The sequence below is a fragment of the Ptychodera flava genome, chromosome 9 (assembly GCF_041260155.1).
Source record: "Ptychodera flava strain L36383 chromosome 9, AS_Pfla_20210202, whole genome shotgun sequence".
Taxonomy (NCBI): Eukaryota; Metazoa; Hemichordata; class Enteropneusta; family Ptychoderidae; genus Ptychodera; species Ptychodera flava.
This window is the reverse complement of record NC_091936.1, coordinates 34732999-34751369: the sequence shown is the minus strand read 5'-3', so window position 1 is coordinate 34751369 and position 18371 is coordinate 34732999. Positions and strand designations below refer to the sequence as shown.

General features: G+C 37.4%; 1 protein-coding gene across 1 annotated transcript; it reads right to left on the bottom strand.

Moving 5' to 3' along the window:
• Positions 1-6283: 6283 nt before the first annotated feature.
• LOC139140812 (2-Hydroxyacid oxidase 1-like) lies at positions 6284-18194 on the bottom strand. The gene is made up of 7 exons (XM_070710235.1): positions 17955-18194; positions 10838-10989; positions 9538-9836; positions 8955-9170; positions 8139-8296; positions 6938-7007; positions 6284-6754 (listed from the first exon to the last, which is right to left on the bottom strand). Exons 1-6 carry the CDS (start codon positions 18101-18103, stop codon positions 6992-6994), a joined length of 990 nt encoding a protein of 329 aa, XP_070566336.1. The 5' UTR covers positions 18104-18194; the 3' UTR covers positions 6284-6754; positions 6938-6991.
• Positions 18195-18371: the final 177 nt, after the last annotated feature.

Below are 18371 nucleotides of genomic sequence, written 5' to 3'. Positions count from 1 at the left end.
ACAGGTATGTCACTTAGTGACCTACAGACGCGATCATGCAGGACTAACATAAATTTCGACAATGTAAACAGCGGTAAGACATGTCAACTATAGTTTTGAGATTGACGCACTTATCGGGGTTTTCTCTCGACTGCGCGCATATCGCGCATTTCGAGCCATTTTTTGCCTTTTAAAAGTTACTGTGTTTTCGTTGTTTTGTATGAGAACAATATTTTAAAATTTACACTTTTCTATCATTTGTAACATTTCAGCTGTAAAAATTTCGATTTCGCTACTTTCCTAATAATTTCTGCCATCCAATTTTCCCAATTTAGTTCCAATCGTGTTCGCGACAAATCTTACATCATAGGCCTACACCAATTATATCAACTCAGTTCTGGACAAAAGAGGGCAGGTTGACTCCATCTACCTGGATTAAAGCTTTTGACTCGATAAATCATCTTTTGTTAATTCATAAACTTCAGCCATATGGCATAGGTGGTACTCTATTAACCTGGTTCCCCTCATATTTAAATTGTAGATTACAAAGGGTAGCTTTTGACGAGGAACTCTCATCATGGGAGCGTGGAACACCAGCTGTACCCTAAGGGTCTATTTTAGACCCGCTCCTTTTTGTTCTGAATATCTGAGCCATGCTAATTTATCGTTGTATTCTGACGATTTAGGTCCATTACTGATATGTCAGTGCGTCAGACTGCAACAAGATATCAAATAGGTTGTTACGTGGACAAACAAATGGAAGTTGTCGTTAAATGTAGTTACAAAGTGCGTCTGTATTTCACTTACAATGAAACGGAATGTCAACGTATTTCCTTATAAATAGTTTAACAGTATCAAAGTTTTAAAAATATTATATGTCTCCTCTATTAGCAGCCAGGTTGAATATTGGTCATCAATCTGCCCCAATCAATTATGTTAATACGGAACTAGAGAGACTCATATTGATACGGAAACTATAGACAGAGTCCAAATCAAATTGGGGACTGGTCAGTTTCTCCGGCCGGGGGGGGGGGGGGGGGGGGGGGATTTTTTTTTGCCGCCGACAAAAGGGGCTGACCCCCCCTATTCCAAATTTTGAAAACAGGGTGACCCCCTATTCCAAATTTTGAAAACAGGGTGACCCCCCCCCCCCGCACGCGACACGCTGTAATATGTTATAATATAATACTTTATCATATACCCATGCCCATATTGCTACATCCTAGTGACGTTTAACGTAAAATATCAGCCGTGATATTTCACGGTAAACGTCGAGATATGCACGATGAACGTCATCAGTTTTAGAGTTTTCCCGAACTACATTAGCAGTTTGTCGGTAAACAACGTAAACAACAAAATGGCTGCCGCTCCCAGCCTGCGAAGCGATGTCGCCGATGTAAAAACTTGAAGGGCTTCGAGGAACACGGGTATTTCTGGTTGCAAAATACGGAAATATCACGTTGAGTCTTGAAATGTTTTCCCATGGTATGTTTCTTGGTCAAGTTCTAGCAAACATTCTGCCGTTCGCACGGCGCCGGCACTGTGCACGGTCTCCACCGAACAGGTAGTGAGCGCGTGGCGTGACAGCGATGTCGCGCGCGCGATGACTGTTGACATGGCAACTCTAAAGGTAAATTAACAAAATGGCGTCCCCTCTCCGCTCGAGCTCCGTGCCGTACGACGATCGAAATCAGGATAGATTTAAAGCTGAGCAGTTTTTGATCGGTTACATTTGTAATAGCATATTGCACCTTATAATGTTCCTTCTGTAAGGGACTGGACATAAATTACAGGGGGGGGTGGGCCGGTGTTTTTCGAAAAACCGCTGCGTAAAAAATAGTGACCCTTCAAAAGTTCATGCACAAAAATTAGTGACCCTCCCCCTTATCCGTGCATGAAAATAAGTGACCCTCCCCTGTTACTCAATACCCCCCAAAAAAACCCGCAATGTGTTAAAGACCCCCTTCTGACTTGCTATACTTTTTAAGTCGCCCTCCCGAAAGGAAGGCAAAATGTGGCCGATATAACACGTTGTCCAAAAAATATCAAATCATATGTGTGTTATTCATGTAAATGTACTTTGCTTGAAGTGGCAGGTAAAAAGTGCATGCCTGTACAAAAAATGTAATTTTTAGATTTTATCGATAATGTTGATTCACTATACATGTAGTCGACTATAAGAAAACTACGAACGCGTATTTTCCAGTATAAAACTAGCTATATCTGTTCATATACAGATGTTTAATAACTGATATAGATATACTTGATTAGCATGGGTTGTTTACAAGTGCACATGTGAACAAGATATTTGATTTTGGAATTTCTGTCAAAATGTTGATTCACTATACATGGGAGTCTATGACAAAACTATACATGGGAGTCTATGACAAAACTGTCAAAAGATTTTCAGAATTAAAAATTTGCACTATTTATGCATATATAGACCCTGAATAATTGACATAATTGTGCTTGATTAGAAGAGGGTGGTAACACATGCATCTGTGTACAATAACTTTGTTTTTGGAATTTCACTCAGTGAAATGTGGATCCATTATACATTGTAGTCTATGAAGAAACTATGAATAATTTTTTTTAAATACAAAACTTGGCAAATCTGTGTATTTATGTGTGCTTGATTATTGATATTTATGTTCTTGATTAGACTAGAGTGGTTACAAGTCCATGTGTGTGCAAGAAATTTGATTTTGGAATTTCACCGAAATGTTGATTCACTATACATGGCAGTCTATGGTGAAACCCTATGAATAATTTTCCAATACAAAAATAGGTAAATCTGTGCATCTATGTACACTCAATTATTGGTACTAATGTTCATGATTAGACTAGAGTTGTTTCAAGTCAATGGTTGTGCAAGAAATTTGATTTTGGCATATCACTTAAATGTCGATTTACTGTGTGGCAGTCTATGATGAAACTGTGAATAATTTTTTTCCAATACAAAAATAGGAAAATCTGTGCATTTATGTACACTTGATTATTGGTATTAATGTTCATGATTAGACTAGAGTAGTTTCAAGACAATGGGTGTGCAAGAAATTTGATTTTGGAATTTCACTGAAATGTCCATTCACTATACATGGCAGTCTATGATGAAACTATGAATAATTTTTTTTCAATACAAAACTTGGTAAACCTGTGCATTTATGTACACCTAATTATTAGTATAAATATTCATGATTAGACTAGAGTGGTTTCAAGTCAATGGTTGTGCAAGAAATTTGATTTTGGCATATCACTTAAATGTCGATTTACTATACATGGCAGTCAATGATGAAACTATGAATAATTTTTTTCCAATACAAAAATAGGAAAATCTGTGCATTTATGTACACTTGATTATTGGTATTAATGTTCATGATTAGACTAGAGTAGTTTCAAGTCAATGGGTGTGCAAGAAATTTGATTTTGGAATTTCACTGAAATGTCCATTCACTATACATGGCAGTCTATGTTGAAACTATGAATAATTTTTTTCCAATACAAAACTTGGTAAACCTGTGCATTTATGTACACCTAATTATTAGTATTTATATTCGTGATTAGACTAGAGTGGTTTCAAGTCAATTGTTGTGCAAGAAATTTGATTTTGGAATTTCACTGAAATGTCCATTCACTATACATGGCAGTCTATGTTGAATTTCACCAAAATGTTGATTCACTATACATTGTAGGCTATGAGGAAACTACAAATAACTCATAGGTTATCTGATCCTAAATTGTTATTCAAAAGTTGTTTGACCTGAAGCTTCCAGTTGTTATTGATGACACTATGCACTATTCTGAACAGTTTGTATTCTGTCAATGTCCTCAAAATATTAAAAAATGTACATACAGCGACATGAACGTTTGACACCGACCTATACCAGATGTATTGTCAATGGGAAAATGATGTCAAATAAGTAATCTCCCAAATTGTTATTGAAAGAGTCATTATAGGGGACAATTATGCACAATAGTGTTGAATAAGTAGAAATCATGACAACTTAAATCAATGTGGCTGTTTGGATCATCAATACATTGTTTATTATACCTGAAATTTGCGCCCGAAGGGCGCGCCGAAAATGGTAATGGCAGAAAATGAAAGTGCCAGGAGGTATTTTTTCTTTTTTCAGTATTCCATAACGTGCACATGCAATTTCAGCTTTGATGCATGAAAAAAGGTGACCCTCCCCCATAGGCTTGCACAAAATTTTATGACCCTTCAAAAATGCTTGTGCGAAAAATGGCGACCCACCCCCAAAAAACACCGGCCCACCCCCCCTGTAATTTGTGTCCAGTCCCTAAGACGCTTTTTGTATCCCGGTGTCTTTCTTCTTGGGTTTCATTGAGATATGGACGACTTGCAGCGATGTCGCGCGTGATGTTGACATCTTCGTCGTATACTTTTCTGATGAATGAAGCCTGTTCACATAAACATTCTGATATTTATGCGCAAGGCGTAACAAAGTAAAGCCTCAAAATTAAAGGTTTTTCGTTCTATTAGTAAAAATTCCCTAAACTTATGGGCATGGGTATATGATAAATCGGTTATCCAATATCGCCTGTTCCTTGTGTCGTATCAGCATTCGTGTCATTTGTGCTGCGTCAGACACAAATGACACTCATGCTGATACGACACAGGAACAGACGATATTGGGTAGGCCCTAATAACCTCTAAATAATATGTAACAGGTATGACCTGAGAGCGAGCGCAGCGTAGGGTATATCGTCATCGATGTTTTCAGGCAACAGCATGCTAATTTCTCAGTGTGTTTGATGCATGATGCATATTTTGCCATTGAGGTTGAATTACTGTCAATTGTTTTCTAGAATAACATTTATAAATTATTATAGCAATTTAACTCGGAAATGCCAAGTTCACTAACGAAAATTATTTAAAACTGGTAAATGATATGATTCCGATCAGTTTATTATATTAAACAGGGGCGGGAACAGAGGTAGTATAAACACGTACTTGATATTCCCGTCGGTAGCTCTCAGCATTTTTAATTCTCGTGTGAGTTGACCATTTGTTCTCGCGAGAGTAGGCTTGTTTCAAAATGGCGGCGCCTAGTGATGACCGAACCGGGTCTTCAAAAGTGATCGAAAATAGTCATTTTGAACCAAATTTCACACTTTCTTTGAAACAGAGAGATTCTTTTGTCGGAAATACACATTGTCGAGTAGGTTTTTTGGTAGGAGATATCTTTAATTTCACGCAATCCGTGTAAAAGTATTCAAAATGGCCGCCTCCATGGAAGTGCTCTCTTTTCAAACTCGTAGGTATATATAGATTCCATTCTAAATTTCTTGTACACACGTTAGTCTTAATGCTCGCTTCGCGAGCGGCCTTCGGCCGCTCTCGCTGCGCTCGCTATTAAAGTAATGCACAGGAAGGGTGTGCTGAAAAATGCCTGATATATTAAAGTAATGCGCTTGAAGAGCATGCTTAAAATATTGAACATACATATATCTCTGATATATGTATGCCTGATATGTTAAAGTTTGGCGTGCTGAAAAATATGTCTGATTATTAAAGTTACGCGCCCGAAGGGAGCCGAAAAATGCAACTGGATGAAATTTGTGGCTGACACGATGCATTTTAGGCAATGATGAGCCTGTGTCGAAATTCAAAAACATACTGACCCCCATTGGGCATTTCAAAAATATGGTGACCGCCCTATCACCAAAGTCAAAAACAGGCTGACCCGCCCCCCCCCCCCCCGATAAATCCATCCCCAGGCTGAAGAAACTGACCAGTCCCTTAGGCTTCATTCACAGGATATGTATATTACCAATTTTGCCTTCCTAAACTGGAGAACAGGTGAAAATATTTAGATACAGTGTACCAGATGTGCTTGCACAAATTAATTTAACGTCCCTGCTTTATTTACATTGCGTCACACTGTTCTTTTTAGACCAGCGTACAGCACGTACGAATATTTTGAAACACTTTTATCACGATCTCAGACATGATATTTTAATTCCATCTGTAACATACAAAATTTTGATATTTTTGATAAATACACTAATTTCCGACATGCATTATGCAAGATGTTTTTTATTGAATAGTTGTTTTATTTTTTGTTTGGATTTTTCTATGTCTGTGTGTCATGGTTCTGTTGAGTTTTTTATCTTATGTGAAAAGTCTTGTTTGTCTTTTGTTTGTTGTTAGTTGTTTTATACTTTGTAATATATTTTATTTCAAACGAACCTGTTATTGGGGCAACCTGTTGGTTCGCGAGTAAATAAATAAATGAATAAATAGGACGCCGCATTTCAAGTGGTATCTGAGAAGAAGACATTCAACAAATAAAGAGGTTATTTATTATATTAAAATCGTGACGTCTTTGTATACAATCTGAAAAATAGGAAACCAATTTCAAACCCGCTAGACTTGCAGTTCGACAGAATATCTCAAACAAAAAATTTCGACAACATTTTCAAAAATATAAATTTAATGTGCAAGTTTATGATAATTTGAACAAATCTAGAATTTGGAAACCCCTAGACATATGAACCAAATATCAAAGCGATAGTATGTGGTATTAGAATATTCAAATCGCTGGAAACGTTGACGGACGCGGGCGGCCGACGAACAATCACTCATTTCATCTCCGCACCGGAGCTGGAAAAGCACACAACGACCAGAAATTCAACATGATGGTATGAATAAGGTAACGCATTTCCGGGAGTGCAGAGGGCTGTCATAGCTTTGACCAACGATTCTGTCCGCTAACGAGATCCCGCGAAATTTCACTTAATCGGCTACAACCTGAAGTAAAGAAAAAATGTAAAAAATTACATTAAGTTCAGTCTAATAAAGAAGCTCGTGGACAGCTCTGGGAAAAAAAATAATAGAGTGAACTGATTTACAGTATTAGCACAACATTTCTTGTCATTGCAGTCATCATCGATAGAGTTTGTGATTGCAACAGAAGTGGTATCACCAACTAACCTGTCAAAGCCATAGCTCTGCTGAACTCTTCTGATAGAATCTTAAGAACGCTCTTTACTCCTTCCTCTCCCTTTAAAAAATTCACAAAAAACAAAGAAATGGGAAAATAATCATGTCTTCTTCATCATCGATTTGTGAAAGGCTCAAATCATGGCGGCGTAAAGAATTAAATTTGTAAATTTTTCTCTGATATCGACAGTTCGGTAAGTGTACAACATACTAGAAACTAAAACTTCACCAAAATCATGAAACGAATTCTCATTTTGTGCGACCTTCTCCTAAACTAGCTACTTTCGGTTTGGAAGAATTTAACCACGTCATTATGGAAAGGGTTAACTTATGTAGTGATTCTAATTTTAACCTTATCAAGAAATCTCACAGGGGTCAGCCGTCAGGCATCGCCTGTCTTCTCCAATTGCGCTTTGCGCCAATGAGCCTCATACAGCTGCCCATAGACGTGTGTATATGCACGTGCTTTTTACGTTCTTAGACATACGTCTATGCACAGGGAGCTCTTCCTCCTTGTTTATGTGTGTCTGTGTTTGTGTGTGTTTGTGTTTGTTTATTTGTTATTTTGATAAAATAATAGCGAAAAGCAGTTTTGTTGATATTTGTCAATAAAGAGCAGTTTATTTATTTATTAATTTGTTTGTTTGTTTATATGTATTTCCGATGATTAGGGTTAGGGTTAGGCTTAAGTTAGGGTTTTAAGACGGAGTGACTTAAGTCTAACCCTAACTCTAACCCTAACCCTAACCCTAACTTAAGCCTAACCCTAATCCTAACCATCAAAAATACATACAAACAAACAAATATAAATAAATAAATAAATAAATAAATAAACTGCTCTTTATGGACAAATATAAACAAAACAGCTTTTCGCTGTTATTTTAGGAAAAATATAAATAAACAAACACAAACACTTACACACAAACAAACACAGACACATAAACAAGGAGGAAGAGCTCCCTGTGGCTATACAAGGGCGTTTCTCCCGGAATTCGGCAGAAACTAACTCACTCCTGCGCAGACTCTAAAGGTATCGCGTTCAATCGTTAGGAAAACATGGCCTGGGCTGTCAAATTCCAAATAGGTTCGTATGAAATAGGAGAGACACAACTTCACACAAGAAAAACTATTACAAATGATTTTAGTTTTTAGAAAATTCACCGACCTGAACCAAGTCTCGTGCCGTACTTACATTGCAAACAAGTCCATAAACGACGGGTCTACCAATGAATACGGCCCTTGCACCCAAGCTAACGCCTTTAGAACATCAGTGCCTGTCCTTACGCCACCATCGATGTACACTTCCATTTTGTCTCCGACTGCAGCAACGATTGCTGACAATACATCGATCTATCACGCCACAGTGGAAGAAAAGAATGAGAATGTTTATTAAAGAATATCCCGAGGGTAATTTGCCAGGGGATCCTCAGTCGCTTTTACCGTTGTTTTGACATCCTACGACATAAAGCGCAAGTTTTTGGCCTACGGACGGACGGTTATGCATCATTGGCGACGTAAGATATTATCGTAGCTTTATGCACGATCAGGTTGACATCACCATGATTGGGACATCTACATTTTCTGTTCGTTGTGTTTTGTTAGTACAAACGTCCTCACCCGTCTGGGTACATTTGCAACAACACTTTCCCCTTGGCAAAGACTCTGTGATATCAGGTGTGGAATGTTGGACAGAATGGTTCAAGACACTATAAATTCAAAACAAACAAGATGTCTCGTCATATCATACTGAATCACAAATAATTGTACAGATAATTGTACTTCGCAGTATCAGGAAGTTGTGAAGGGAATTGCTATCTTGGAAACGGCTTGTTCATTGATAAAACTTCATAAAAAAATGGCATCGATCGACTATCTTGAATAATTATCATCATGCAGAATTAGTCGACTTTCGCATGTACGCAATGAATCATTCACTTCATACAATTCTTTCATAAAATCGGGATAGTAATAAAGCACTGAAAGACTGACTTATTATTTTTTATCTTACCGTTGCTGGTACAGAGTCCAACTGTCTGGCACCGTGATTTGATACCATTACTGCACTTACACCATATTCGGCTGCCAGTATAGCGTCCTTAACGGTCAGAATACCTTTCAGGACTATCGGTAATTTCGTCACTGTTTTAAGCCAGGCTATATCCCGCCATGTACTTCTGTTGTCTGATGTCACCAGATGTTTCGTCTCCTCTTGGGAACCAGAGTACTGGTGTAGCGAAATTTCACCAAAAATAAAAGAGAAAACCTGTACGTATTCTTTATTATATGCACAGTATTAACGAAAGATGGTATTTGCGTTTCCATTTACTGTTGAATTGACTGCCGTCATCACCTGTTTATGCCAAATGCCAAATAGGTGAAGGCAGAAGACACACTTATTGTACAAAGGATAGAAAATCCCTCTTGTTCATTTACTTTCTTTTGACAAAAGTAGTTTACTTACAATTAGGGGTTAATACTATTGAATCATGGTGAAAAAAATCTGTAGAATGGCATCGAGCACCGAGGAAAGAACAACGGCAGTCACGACGATACATAAGTGATGGAAATTTTGAAATGTAGATCACAAATACCTCATGCATATATTTCTGGAGATTCCCTAACTGAAGCCCCGACAGAGAAGGTTGTGCTCTCCCTCCCCTCATGCGGATTTGATTTCTCCTGGAACCCAATTCTGGAAGGTCGACTGTAACAACGATTGCTTTGAAGCCCGCCCTCTCTGCCCTTTCAATTACGTCTTTTGTTATTTTGCGGTCGTGCCAGATATAAATGTTCTGCCATTTGACGCATGTCGGTCGCGTGGCTGCGATGTCTTCGAGCGAGTAGCTAGATAATGCGCTTGTCGTCATCACCGTTTTCATGTCAGCTACAGCTGTAGATGAAATTAAATTCTTTGAAAAAAAGAGTAGCAGGAGAGATTGATTGCTTGTTACACAAATGTTGAAGGAAAAGGCGGTGTATGAAAACACCGTCCCTCCACCGAGGGACGATGATGAACTAAATGAATGTCTCTGTCTGTCTATTTGTCTGTCTGTTTGTTAGTCTGTCTCTGTTTGTTTGTTTGCTTGTTTGTTTGTCTGTTTATCTGTGAATCTCTCTCTCTCATATTAGTAAGGTAGAATGCGCCTGGGGGACAGATAGTCGGATAGTCGGACTCTCAAATTTCTACAATTATTTTCTTATCTACCATGCACTAGTGGGGGCTCATTTTAAAGCTACTGGAGAAAGAAAAACTTTCACCGGTTAAGTTTTTCGAAAATCCAAATTTAATCTCCCCCTAGAGTTAACACAGGAATGGTGGTCATATCGCAAAATGTTGGGTAATATGTTTCGCTAGTTCCAAACTTTGCAAAGTGTCCCCCGATTTTTATTGCTCATTTGGTAAGAGAATGGTTGAAAGTTTCATTCAGGAAAGTTTGAGCAAAAGTTTAAAGGGACAAAGTCGGTCATTTTTCATGAATTTTGTTTGATACGAGATACTAGTTATATTGTTTGACATGTTGAAAGATACTGAATGATCATGCATATATTTAAACCCGGTTTTAGACACAATACATGAAACCATCACAGAATTGAACTAATGGTTATGACCATTAATTCATTTTCGCGATGGTTTCATTTGATTTGTCTAAAACCGGGGTCGAATATATACATGGTCACCCATACATTCAGTATCTTTCAACACGTCAAACCATAGACCTTAAAAACGTTTTTAAGGTCTATGGTCAAACAATATAAGAAGTATCTCGTGTCAAACAAATTCGTGAAAAATGGCAAACTTTGTCCCTTTAAGTCTTTCATTTTCGAGGCGCATACCACCTTAAAGTTAAAATTCACAACCAAATACTTTTCATTTTCACTTATGAACTATACCTTTGCAAGTTGCAATTTCTGCTTCAGGATGTGCACGATCATGGAAGGCTGTCGGTGATATGCAAATTGGCATATCAATCTTTTCACCAAGTAAAGTGGTAGACATATCTCTGACAGACACATCTCTCAGTACACATGGTTTTAACCAATATCTGTGAAGTGAGAGAACAAAGACATACCAATTGTCCCGAGTTCGGTACATACTATCAAAATGAAAATGAGCGTTCCATAAAAGTGTCAATTTTATTGTAGCATTTGTTGGTGCATGCACAGTGTTTATTTACACACCGAGTCGTTTAACAATTATGCACAGTATGTTTCCAGTTTTTGACAAGACATTGTTACATGATGTAAATATTCATTCGTTGTTCCTAAGTCCTAAAGCTTGAACTTACCAGATATGAACTGAAAATGCTCACGTGTTTAATTATATGTTGCAGTTACGTGTAAATTTGAACCTTTGCCACACGTTTGCAACTTCATTTAAAGTGTTATGATCAACATAATGAATAATATTCACCACAGATTAATTTTAAATCCAAGTATATATCCCCAATCAGGAAGTTCATTAAAATATGCAAATTAGGAATTGACTGAAATGTTCTCATTAAATATGCAAATTATGAATAGGCTGAAGTAAAAATGTTAAATGACTCTCAATAATGTCGTATCATAGTATCTTTAATGTACAAAGTAGTTCATCAACTTTGGTCTAGTCAAGACAGACAAATATCCTTAATTAGGAAAAATCATTAAATTTGCAAATACGAAATCGGCTAAAGTGCTGTATCATAGTATCTTTAATGTACATAGCAAGTTTTGTCAAATTTGGTCTAGTCAATACAGATAAATATCCCTAATTAGGAAAGTTCATTATATATGCAAATTAGGAATTTGCTGAAGTAAATAAGTTTCATGACTTTTAATAATGTTGTTTTATAGTATCTTCAATATATGTTGCAAGATTCATCAACTTCGGTCCAATCAATTCAGATATATATCCCTAATTAGTGAAGTTCATTAAATATGGAAATAAGGAATTGGCTGAAGTAAAACTGCTTAATGACTTTCAACAATGTTATATCACAGTATCTTCAATGTACATCGAAAGTTTCGTCAATTTTGGTAAAGTCCATTCAGATTTATATATCTAATTAGGAAAGTTTATTAAATATGCAAATAAGTATTTGGCTGAAGTAAAACTGCTTAATGACTTTCAACAATGTTATATCATAGTATCTTCAATGTACATAGCAAGTTTCATCAATTTTGGTAATTAAGGTCCATTCAGATTTATATACCTAATCAGGAAAGTTCATTAAATATGTAAATAAGGAATCGGCTGAAGTAAAACTGCTTAATGACTTTCAAAAATGTTATATCATAGTATCTTCAATGTACATAGCAAGTTTCATCAATTTTGGTCAAGTCAATTCAAATAAATATCTCTAATTTCAAAAGTTCATTAAATATGAAAATTAAGAGTTTGATGAAGTAAAAATGCTTAATGACTTTCAATAATGTTAAATCATAGTATCTTCAATATACATACCGAGTTTTATCAACTTTGATCGAGTCAAAGCAGATATATATCCCTAATTAGAGAAGTTCATTAAAAATGCAAATTATCCATTATCTTTTATGTCACCCCTTAATGTCTTTCACAGCTGATATATCTTGATAAGATCAACATTTGTAGCAAATCATCGAATTGTGTGCAGTCTTTGTCAATATATATCCGTTTTTTTTCTAAAATCATTAATTATGCAAATGAGCTAAAAGTAAGCAAGCCACACCTACCAAAAACTAATCAGTTCTTGCCATTTGCAAACTTAATCTATGTACCAGATTTGATTCTGATCTGATGAGCCGTTTTTGAGATATTGAGCCCACAGACAGACAGACAGACAGACAGACAGACAGACAGACGGACAGACAGACAGACACACAGACACACAGACAGATAGACATCGCTGCGACATATGCTCATGTGTGTGAACACGTGAGCAAAAAATAGGATTTTCGATATTCGCAAAACTAAGACGATGAGAATTTTCTTACTCCAGGATCTTTACAATGAATCTCAACAAGTGGTAGTTCAGAAAAGAACTGTAAAGCTTGAGAGTCCAAATATCTGTCCCCGAGGCGTATTCTATCAGAATTCTGTCAGAGTGATAGACACAACTCCGTGTATTCATAGATCCTGCCCAAATTCTTATCACTGCAATTAGACTTAGGCAACTTGTGACACATTCACGAAATCGCATAGCCTGACTCCTCTGATTTAATACCTCTGAAAATTCGCAGCACACTTGCAAAAAACATCGGCGCTGCCCACAAAGGGCTGATACTATGGCCAAGCTTACCGGTAATCTTGTGATGTGCGGCATTTTTGTACAAAGAGAAAAGTGAAAGTTCTTTAAAGGTATACTGTCACCTGTTCAAATTTTGCCACAGTTACCATGGAAAGAGAAAATCTAACCAATCAGAGATTTTAAGCGGGTTGCCGCTTTTTAAAAACAGCGCCCCCACACGGGCATTTTGAATACCAAAGAACGCCCCTTTGACCATACATGGGCATATTTATATTACAGGTGACTGTATACCTTTAAAGGCGGAGCCTCCCTTTAAAAGGGCGCGAAGCTATAGCGGCGTTCATCGTGTAAGTGGACACCAAACTGGCAGTACGCGGGCACACGCTCCAGTAAATGCCACATTTTTAGTTTTTTCCGCCCGTAAAAACGTAGACAGACTGCCACGCGGTCAGCGCGAAGCTGCTGCCGATCGAATTCTGTGGTTATATTCAAATTCTAACGTGACTGGAAGACAATTTTTTTTAGAAAATTCGAGCGTTGGTGGCGGGGCGTCAATTACCGTTGGCGATTTGAACCGACCGTCTATTAAACGCTTGTATAAACTCTGTTTGCAGGATTAGCAAAAGGTGACAAAAGGTTGAGATCAGTTTGTGTAATGAATGTTATAGAAATCAAACATCGTTCTGGCCAGGTGCTTCACCGGGAGGAGAAGTCCACTAATGCGAAAAACTGGGATTGAAAATTGCGGCTTTAAGGTTCCAAGACAAGAAATTGGCCTTTTTAATCTAACAATTCTCTAGTGGTTAATAAGTTCAGAAACCCCATAAAGTATACATTTTCTGAAAGCCTAGACATAGGGAACATTCTGTTAACCACAGTGTCACCATTGTTATCATAACTATCATGTGAAAAGTAATTTGCATAACCTTTCAAAAACCGGTTTTCGCTATGTTTTGTCTCACTACTTCAAAATATCTGACTCAAATTTACTGGATGCAAGCTGTCACAACACTTTTCCAAAGGGTGTCTCAGATTTTTGATATCTTGCTTAGTTTTTTTTAGTACAATTTTAAAGAAATCAACTAGGATTAAATTCACCGCTCTGGAAGTTTTTCTGGCATGAACATTTTAAAGAAGGTTTAAAAAATCCTGAGACGCAGTTTGGAAGATCCTTAGGACAGCTTTGCACTCACACAAATTTCAGCCTTATATCTCCAGGCATCGAAAGAAAACATAGGGAAAACCGATTTTTCAAGGGTTATGCAAATTGCCTGTCACGTGATAGCTATGTAAACAATGGTGACACCGGTGACCAAAATGTTTCCCCATATCTAGGCTTTCCGAAAATATATAATTTATGTATTGTTTCTTTGGTCCGACCTCACCTGACCTGACCTCACCTGATCTTATCTGATCTTATGTCAAACCCCTTTGATATGGCAACCTACTTAGGAACTGTTCAGAATTTACTTCCAAGGGGGGGCAGAGGATTTTCAGGGGAGGGGCACTCATTTTTCCAAAGAAAAATTAGGGGGCAGACAAAAATACCTCAAGCTTTTAGGGGGGGCCAAGGAAAAAAAACATCAATTCAATATTTGCCAATAATTTCTGATCAATACAATAATCCAATAATCCTGTATATGCATCCAGAAGATCATGTGGCACTGCATCAATGCTATGGTGTCAGATTGTTGAAATATTGTGTGCACAAGAAATTAGCAGTAGTTCAAGAAGTGATCTCAGTGTGTATGAGGCTAAGAGAAATGTGGATAGGCTTACACATTATGTATTGATGCTAATACTTTTGTGTCCCATTCATTCTGATATGTATAATCAAAGATTTCTCAGTGACGGCTGGCAGAAAAGGCAAAAAACCAAATTAACATGTATTGTTTCCTGTCATCTGAAAACATGCGCATTATAAAAGTTTGTTAGAAAAATTTGAAATATGAATGCTCTGTCAATTTTGAAAAATACTGCTGACAAAATGTGAACTTTGACTTACACAGGGTTATCTGCATTTTAATATGAACATTGGATTGTGAATGGAATGAGCAGAATAACATGAATTCATGTTATGGATAAGGTGTTTTGTTCAAGAAATGTTCTAAAATATTCCTCAGCATTGTTGCTTTCAGTGGCAGCTACTTGGTTTTATGGCAACCAAATTTGAAAAAAAGAGAAAAGTAAAAACTAGTCGGCTTTCGCCAATTTTAATTCCTAATGTTTAAAACTTTCACTGTGAGTCTGCAAGTTATTAAGCATCATCACATGAAAATGTATGCTGATCTTTGTGCATGTACCGGTACATCTCACTTTCCAGAAATTTCTGGATATCTGCAGATGATGTACCATTAAACTTCAAAGATATACCTGTATATCACTTTGCCAATTATCTGCTCCTCTGATTTTCTGTTCACCATATTTCCAACTGACTTCTGTGCTTGTCTTTGTGTGCATCATATGTATCAGTGAGACATAACAAAAGAAGTATTCATATTAAGTAATTTAACTTTTCTTCAAAAATTTACAACCAGATATGTTTGTTGCTAGCCCTTCCAAAAGTGTGCCACTTGCAGTCCCTGCAAAACATCCTTTTTATAGTCACATAACCCTGAAATGTTTTGTTATACCATCAATTAAATGTCCACTACAGTTCCTGCGACTTGTTAGACTGGATATGTCTTAGAGTGTAAACATGCATGTATATATTGGGGGGGGGGGGCATGGAAAAAGCAGGAAAGATGAGGGGGCCATAGATTTTTTCCATAATTTACTAGGGGGGCATGGAAAAAAATCACCCAGAAAATAGAAAAATCTTCAAGCCTCCCCCTGGAAATAAATTCTGAACAGTCCCTTATGCAGTTGCTTCACTACCTGGGCGTGTATTAAATTTAGCAAAAGTACCATAGCGTTCATTCTTGAGATGACAACAGTACTGTGCCTCACCATATGGCGTGGGGATGGGGTGGGGTCGTTACAGCTTTTCCGTTTTGAGTGAGCTTGATCGATATCCGAAGGCAGTTTTGCATCTCGGTGTAGCGATTAAATGCCCGAGGACACTAAGGGAGCGTTCATTTATTAAAGCCGGCGATGGGCCGGCAAAATCCAGGGGGTCACCTTAAATTTGAAAACTGCAAAGGGGGATCATGTATTTTTCAAACAGCTCAGAGGGATCACTTAATTTTTATAAGTATCCGTCCCGTCAAAAAGCAGTTTTCAGTGTTCAGATATATTCTGGGAGATAAAAATGATTCGCTGAATGATTTCATTCTCTCAAGTCATTCAACTGTAAATCTGAACGAATATAATTATCTGTCACAGTTGAACATCTTGGCTAGGCAACTCTAAGGCTTGTCTTATTGTAAATAGAGCTCACTGAGGCCATTGAACGATTCCTATCCTCACAAATCAGAGATATAGCAAGTTTTGTCAGGGAAATTATTTAACAGTTACCTGTAGACTACTAGTACCATGGAAAGTGAAATTATATACTTTTAGGTGAAATTAAAATATCATAATTGTTGTCAACATCTGAACTTTCAAATACCCTATTTGAATCAAGCATATTTGTGTCAATTATCAAACACCTATAAAAGCACAAATTAATTTAGTCTAGCATTGTAAAAAAATGTTCATAGTTTCCTCATAGACTCCCATGTACAATGGATGGACATTTTCAGTGAAATTCCAAAATCAGATTTCTTGTACACATAATATGCACCTTTAACCATCATATTCTAATCAAGTACAATTATGTTAATTATTCCAACGTCTGTATATGCACAAGTATAGCAAGTTTTTCATTGGAAAAAAATTATTCACAATTTTATCATAGACTCCAATGTGTAGTGGCTGAACATTTTTGGTGAAATTCGATTCTAAAGTCAAAATTTTTGTCCACATACCAGTTGTAACAACCCTATTCCAATTAAGTACTCTTATGTCAACTATCAAATATCTATAAATGCATTGATATAATTTTGTATTGAAAAAGTATTATATAGTTTTCTTATAGACTACCATGTATAGTGGAATCAACATTATCAACTGCTGATTATCAATTAAATCAAAATATCAAATTTTTTCTTGAGCAAAAATGTTGTGATCCATCCGTAATTTCTCTCCAATCCCTTTGAGGAATAATTTCAAAATTATAGCAAGTCAGAAGGGGAAATTTGAACATTAACACCGTGTGAGTTTGTAAGGAGGGTCATTTGAAAAAATCTGAGTCTTTTTAGGCGATTCTGTCGCGCCCCCTTACTCAAGCAATGGGGGTCATAAAATTGTTATAATTTTTTTGGTGCAATGAGTAGGGGGGGGGGGGTTTCACTTATTTTGACATGCGCAGGAAGAATTTGCCGGCCCACCCCCGGCCATAATAACTGAATGCTCCCTAAAGAACTATGAACTATTACAGTGGGATTTGTATGGCATTGTCAGGCAAGAGCAGATGGTATAGAGAGCAACTTTGCAACCAACATCGCAACTTCATTCTACCACTTTTAAACACGCGAACGAATCTTTTCGAGGCTTACGTGAGGGATGCAAAGGTCGACCCATGAATGAACCAACAGCCAGGTCAACATTTTCCTTCAGTTGGGCAGCCATACTACACAGACAGGTCTTGCAGCATACCCATTGAAGCCTAGTCGCAGCCACCCTTAGGCACTGAATGTTATGCTAGTTTATATGGCTGATTTTGCACAGTACAAACCAAGACTTATAGTCACAAACACATGCACAGCCGCTGAGTGCCTGACATTCTGGGTACGTGTCATGGTTCACGTCTTTCGCCTTACCTGTTAAATGCATTTCTATTTTCTCTAAGAGTGTCTTCGTCTCCAGCCCCGGAGCTAAAGTATATCCATACTCGTTGCGAAAGCAATTCTCTTGCCCGTGCTTCGAAATCATCCAGGCAGACCAACTGGCCTCGACCAAGGTCGCCCATATTCTCCTATCGTAAGCAGCAGACGATCAAAATGTCATTGAATAGGTCATTTAGTGACCTGCCGACGCGATCACGCGCGACTAACATAAATTTCGACAATGTAAACAGTAATAAGACTTGTCAATTAAGTTTTTAGATTGACACATTTATGTTCTCAAATGTTCTCATATGTTTACGTCGGCAGGAATGACACGATGTTGTTCGCGCCTCAAAATGAAAGACAGAAACTCTAAGGGGCTGGTCAGTTTCTTCAGCCTCACAAAATGTA